The sequence below is a fragment of the Helianthus annuus genome, chromosome 15, assembly GCF_002127325.2.
Source record: "Helianthus annuus cultivar XRQ/B chromosome 15, HanXRQr2.0-SUNRISE, whole genome shotgun sequence".
NCBI lineage: Eukaryota > Viridiplantae > Streptophyta > Magnoliopsida > Asterales > Asteraceae > Helianthus > Helianthus annuus.
Genome location: NC_035447.2, coordinates 121703904 through 121710139, shown reverse-complemented (window position 1 = coordinate 121710139; position 6236 = coordinate 121703904). Strand labels below are relative to the sequence as shown.

The 6236-nt window shown below is 39.2% G+C and overlaps 1 protein-coding gene across 1 annotated transcript; it reads left to right on the top strand.

The window, feature by feature from the left end:
- Positions 1–2054: 2054 nt before the first annotated feature.
- LOC110912375 (UDP-glycosyltransferase 83A1-like) lies at positions 2055–5999 on the top strand. Its single transcript, XM_035983913.1, has 3 exons — positions 2055–2286; positions 2363–3481; positions 3568–5999. The coding sequence occupies exons 1-2, from the start codon at positions 2181–2183 to the stop codon at positions 3250–3252; spliced, it is 996 nt and encodes a 331-aa protein (XP_035839806.1). The 5' UTR covers positions 2055–2180; the 3' UTR covers positions 3253–3481; positions 3568–5999.
- The last annotated feature ends 237 nt before the right edge of the window (positions 6000–6236 follow it).

Here is a 6236-nt window from a genome sequence, read left to right as displayed (position 1 = left end):
TGAAAACAAACGGGTCGATATAAGTTAAGGGTAAAGTTCTTGTACAAATAATCTTAACATACTAAACATACAAATTGAAGGAAAACTCAAAAAGACAAGGTGGCATTTTTGTAATTATCAATAACTATCAAAATTACTCTACAAATATACCTAAAAAAACCTAACCACTCCCCCCACCCCCAGAAAAAAAAAAAACCTAAACCCCCCACCCCTCCCCCCACCCCCCAAAAACCTAAAAAAAAACCTACCCCCCACCCCCCAAAAACCTAAAAAAACCTAACCCCCCCCACCCCCAAAAACCTAAAAAAACCTAACCCCCCCCCCCACCCAAGCTAAAATGCTAAAAACTAAACCCCCCAAAAAACCTAAAAAAATCTGAAAAAAAAAACACACAAATTATTTTATTTTATTTTTTTTAACATTTTTTATTAAAAAATCGCTACTTTTAGTAGCAGAATTTTTTTTTTTTTTTTTTTTTTTTTTTTGCTAACGAAATGTAGCGATTTTTTAATAAAAAATGTTAAAAAAAATTTGTGTTTTTTTAGGTATTTTTGGTTGTAACTTTGATAGTTGGTGGTAATTACAAAAATGCCACCTTGTCTTTTTGGGTTTTCCTTCAATTTGTATGTTTAGTATGTTAAGATTATTTGTATTTGATCTTTTGCCTATAAGTTAATGGTTCAAAATTACTATTTTGCCAAACGGGTCAAAACAGTTGGTTTTAGTTGCGGGTCAAATTGTTGATTTTAGTTTACAGGTCAAAACTGCCATTTTGGCAAATGAGTCAAAATTGACTATACTAACACATGGATCAGTTAATCTCATGGATGGACTATATAGTAGAAGGTTATGAGTTCAATTCCCATAGTGTGCAAGTTTAACCAATAAAAAAAAGTTAACTTTATGGTGACACAGTACTCTTCTGCCGCAACGCGCGGCACAAAATACTAGTCATAATGAAATTTTAGAATTTTATTATTTTTTAATTTGTTGGATTCGATATTTTATAAACGATAACATTTTTGGCATATGACAACATTGTTATTTGGGTTTCTTCTTTCGGTCGCTACACCGAGTGTTTGTACTGTAACAAAATGAACCGTTTTCGACTGAATACCCGCCGCGAAGCGCGGGGAATCCATCTAGTTAATAAATATATTTCAAACCTGTTTTTGTAAAAAGTAAAATTGACACCACTGGATCCCAACAAATAAACCCGAGTCTAAGGGAATATGTGAAACCCGAAACATTCCCACCGGATATTTAGGTAAATGACAATCATTGACGAACATTGGGAAATGAAATGAGGGACTATTAGACGGAAGTGTGTGGGGGTCGTGCCTCCCCGTCTCCGGCTCGTCCCCCACGTCGCACACCACCCCCTTGGGGCTCGTCACATCGCAAACGGCAGCAGCAAGACGTTGGCGACGAGGCTGTTGATTGGGCGATGGTTGATGGTCGGTCACCACATAGAGAGAGATAGAGAGAGTTTTTTTTTTTAATTATTTAATTAAATCAAACAAAATAGCAATAAAAAAAGGGAGGGAGGACTATCCTCCACACCCTTCAGTAGTCCCAAGGGGATGGTCCTCCACCCATGGTGAGGTGGCGCCTACGTGGCGGATAGTGTCCGAAAGGACTAAGCAAACCACACCCTTTAGCCTTATCTAGTTGACACGTTGGTGGTAGGACCTCCACCATTTATATTCATGATGTTCTAGCCAAACCTTATAATCCAACAGTAAAACATAAGTCATTATATATAAGTGTAAAACATTGAGTCTTTCTAAACATTCAAAAAATGAAAAATATTCATATCCTAGCAATACCTTATCCAGCACAAGGCCATGTGATGCCTCTTATGGAGGCAACACGATGTTTCACTACCAACAGTCTCAAGGTCGCGTTTGTGAACACAGAGTTCATTCACAAAAGGCTTATGAGTGCCTGTTTAGAGATAGATTGTCCGAGTGATTTGATGCAACTGGTTTCGATCCCGGATGGGATGGAACCATGTGACGACAGGAATGACCTTGGGAAGTTGACAAAAGCAATGTTTCAACTCATGCCCACCAAACTAGAAGAGCTAATAAATGATATTAACAAAAACGATGATGAGAAAATTACATGCATCATTGCTGATTGTTATATGGGATGGGTACTAAGAAGTTGCACGGAAGATGAGTATTAGACTAGCACTCTTTTGTCCCAGCTCGGCTGCAGTTTTGGCTGTGTCAATGAGCCTTCAGAAGCTTATGGATGATGAAGTTATAAACGACAGATCAGGTGAGATAGCTTTTTAAGTTTTTTCTCAACTTACATAACAAAATATTTATCCGTAAGTAATCAAAGTATTTTCCAGGAGAAATTTTGAAGCATCAAATGATTCAGCTGTCAACCTCTATGCCACTCATGGACCCTGCAAATTTTTTATGGGCATGTATGGGCGACCCGGTCACGAACCAAATTGTCTTTGATTTCGCAATTCTTGAAGGTAAGGATGCAGCAGAAGCAGCAGACCACATAATTTGCAATTCATCCATGGAGCTGGAGCCTGGGGCGTTCACTCTATTTCCAAAGATGTTGCCAATTGGTCCACTTTTGGCCACCAACAATGTCACAAGGCAAGTAGGCCACTTATGGAAAGAAGACTCTACTTGCCTAAGATGGCTCGATCAACAGCCGGTCTGCTCGGTCATTTATGTTGCATTTAGGAGCATCACAATTTTTGACCAGCTGCAATTTGAAGAGCTGGCGTTAGGCCTCGAGGATACCAAAATGCCATTCTTGTGGGTTGTTCGACCTGGCCCAAATGGTAATATGGACCATGTCTACCCAAGCGGCTACTTGGACAGAATAGGCAGTCGTGGGAAGATACTAAGCTGGGCACCTCAGCAGGAGGTCCTAAACCATCCGTCAGTGGATTGCTTCATGAGTCATTGTGGTTGGAACTCTACAATGGAGGGCGTTAGCAATGGCGTTCCTTTTGTGTGCTGGCCATACTTTGCTGATCAATTTTTTAACAAAACATACATATGTGATATCTGGAAAACTGGTGTGGGTTTGAACAAAGATGAAACAGGTATTGTTACACGAGGAGAAATAAAAAGTAAAGTGGAGCAACTGGTCAACAACGACATACACAAAGCAAATGCCTTGAAAAAGAAAGAAAAATTAACGGACTGCTTGCGAGGAGGAAATTCCTCAAACAAAAACCTCAACAAGTTCATTGATTGGCTAAAGGAAGGATGAACATGTATGATGCCCAACAAACTAGAAGAGGTGATAAATGATATTAACAAAAACAATGACGAGAAAATTACATGCATCATTGCTGATTGTTATATGGGATGGGTGCTAAGAGTTGCACGGAAGATGGGTATTAGACTAGCACTCTTTTGTCCCAGCTCGGCTGCAGTTTTGGCTGTGTCCATGAGCCTTCAGAAGCTTATGGATGATCGAGTTATAAACTGCAGATCAGGTGAGATAGCTTTTTAAGTTTTTTATCAACTTTCATAACAAAATATTTATCCGTAAGTAATCAAAGTTTTTTCGAATATTTTGCAGAAATAGGTGGTTTGAACAAATAAAGATCGCTCCTAGGTGACCTTGGATTATCAAAGTGTTAATAGGTAAATGGCTGATTCAAACAGCAACTTTCAATCACAAATTCTGCAAAAGCTGACCACTTTATGCCATATGTTGTTTTGTCCCTTAAAGTTGCTGTTTGAAACCACAACATTCCTTAATATATCTGATGCAAACAGCGACTTTGATGACATAGCTGATTAGGTTCCATACTTCAATATAAGTCGCTGATTGAAACCATAACTTTCCAGAACATTGCTGAATGAAACAACGACTTTCATAACATCGCTGAATAGGTTCAAATATTCAAATAAAGTCGCTGTTTGAAACCATAACTTCACTGAAAGTCGCTGTTACACATCAAGATGTTATTGAAAGTTGATGAATAGACAAACTGTTGGTTCAAGATAGGGTTATACACACACTTGCAATGATTTTCTTTATATTAAACTTCAAAGGAATTTACAAGTGACAAATGAAAACTATACTCTAAACTTGCTTATATTGTAAAATGAAAAACAACTTTAACTTCAACGTGCAGCATATTCTCCACATATACTGCATGGTATAACAACCCAGAACTGGGTCAATCCTAGATGAATTCTGTAACAAGTCACGCACACAACAATTGCTAAATGACGCTTTTACCACCACGGCAGCGTTCCCGTCAAATAACGCCTTCATCTTGAATAAGCATTCGCCTCTTCCTGGACACCGACCTCACCTCGGTCTCGTCCAAAGCCTTCATGAACTCGACTTTTCCCGGACACCCAGGCCTTCACCTCAGCCACATCCAAAGTCGTCAATCGAACTTATTCCAAGAGCCTTCTTCCACTGATAAAAGAAACAATGCTACCGGCTCGCCTATGCCGTTTCTTTCACCCCGCTAAACGAACCGAATCCAAAGCCTCCTGCTTGACGGATCCTTTATGCTCGTTTTTTCTACAACCCGGTCGGACTCTTATTACCCGAACAAGATATTCTCAACACAAAAGAAACAAGCAGGCAGCTCCCACTTTTCTTTCTGATTTCCTCCAATAGCCAACCAAGGTACCTAGCAGGTCGCCATCTCCTTGCGATTCTTCTTCTAGGATAAAAAAAATATCCGACAAACAAAAGACACGATCCCTTCCTCGTTCTTTGATCAACAAAACTGGATTAACCAACCTGCTGATTTGGCCTAACTCACGATTCGTCTCCGCTACCCATTTGACCCGCTAGAACTAAAACCTTTAAATTTGCTGCTACTCGATCAATCCTGTTCTTCCCCCTATCTTGGAAAACTGTTGCTAGATCGATTACATGGTTTACTTACTACTGCCTTTTATCACCACTAACAACCACGGAGCTTCGGTGTTCGTCACAGCCCACCACCATCGTTCCAAACGGCAATCCCCGTGACAACGACCGACCCGAAACGCCTCTTTCTCTCCGTCTTCTATTATTTTCTGATCTCCCGTGTTAGGTGTGTAGTAACACCCCCTAGTTCTGACCCGAACCAGCAGCCAAACACGCTGTGATTGTTGACCGACCTTGCTTTTGCTGCTCAAACAGCGATGTTCTTGAATGTATTATATTCAAACGACTTCTTTAATGTATTATATTTAATCAGTGACTCTAATTTAACATGGCAGATTCAATCAGCGACGTTCTTAAAGTCTTATTTTCAATCAGCGATGTCATCAAAGTCGCTGTTTGCATCAGATATGTTACGGAATGTTGTGGTTTCAAACAGCAACTTTAAGGGACAAAATAACATATGGTATAAAGTGGTCAGCTTTTGCAGAATTTGTGATTGAAAGTTTCTGTTTGAATCAGCGATTTACCTATTAACACTTTGATAATCCAAGGTCACCTAGAAGCAATATTTATTTGTTCAAACCACCTATTTCGGCAAAATATTCAGTTTTTTCCAGGAGAAATTTTGAAGGATCAAATGATTCAGCTGTCAACCTCTATGCCACTCATGGACCCTGCGAATTTTGTATGGGCATGTATGGGCGATCAAGTCCTAATCGACAATCAAACCGAATAGAAAAGATGAAGAAGCGAATTTAGATCGAATAACTCTCAATCTTATTAGTCAGAAAATAACTCAAAACTGATTAGAGACTCTTAAACCATAACTCGGTTTCTCTCTTGACCTTTTAATAATGTCTACCCTACCTTGGTTTATATAGGTTACCCTGTCACACCCCGGCCGCGTTAAAACAACAAACCGCGGCGGAAACGCCGGGGAGTGAGGCGACAGAATTATTGTTCCATAACCATGGTAATCAAATGTTTCGTTTTATTGAAATATTATGCAATGTTCATTGTTGTTAAAACAAACAATCAAACTACATATTGTTTATAATTGTTTTTAAGTCACTAAGGCCTCGTCCAGATCCTAAGTGAATTCGCTTCCTAGCAATCATCATCAAGCAATACCACCTGAAACATATGTAAAAATAAAGTCAGCAAAGAAATGTTGGCGAGTACATAGGTTTTGTGGAAGTATCGAATTCATGGCTCATTTATATGTTGCAGTACTTCGTTGGACTACAAGAGTCAAAATACAAACCTCGTTTTGAAAAGTGTATTGCAACATAAATAACCAACTCAAATCAAATTGGTTATAGTTTATAAAATCTCATAGCCATGACTCT

Coding starts and splice junctions, on each gene's coding strand:
- LOC110912375 (XM_035983913.1), top strand. CDS start 2,181: ATGAGTATTAGACTAGCACTCTTTTGTCCCAGCTCGGCTGCAGTTTTG. Junction 2,287..2,362: donor AGTTATAAACGACAGATCAG/GTGAGATAGCTT, acceptor AGTATTTTCCAG/GAGAAATTTTGAAGCATCAA.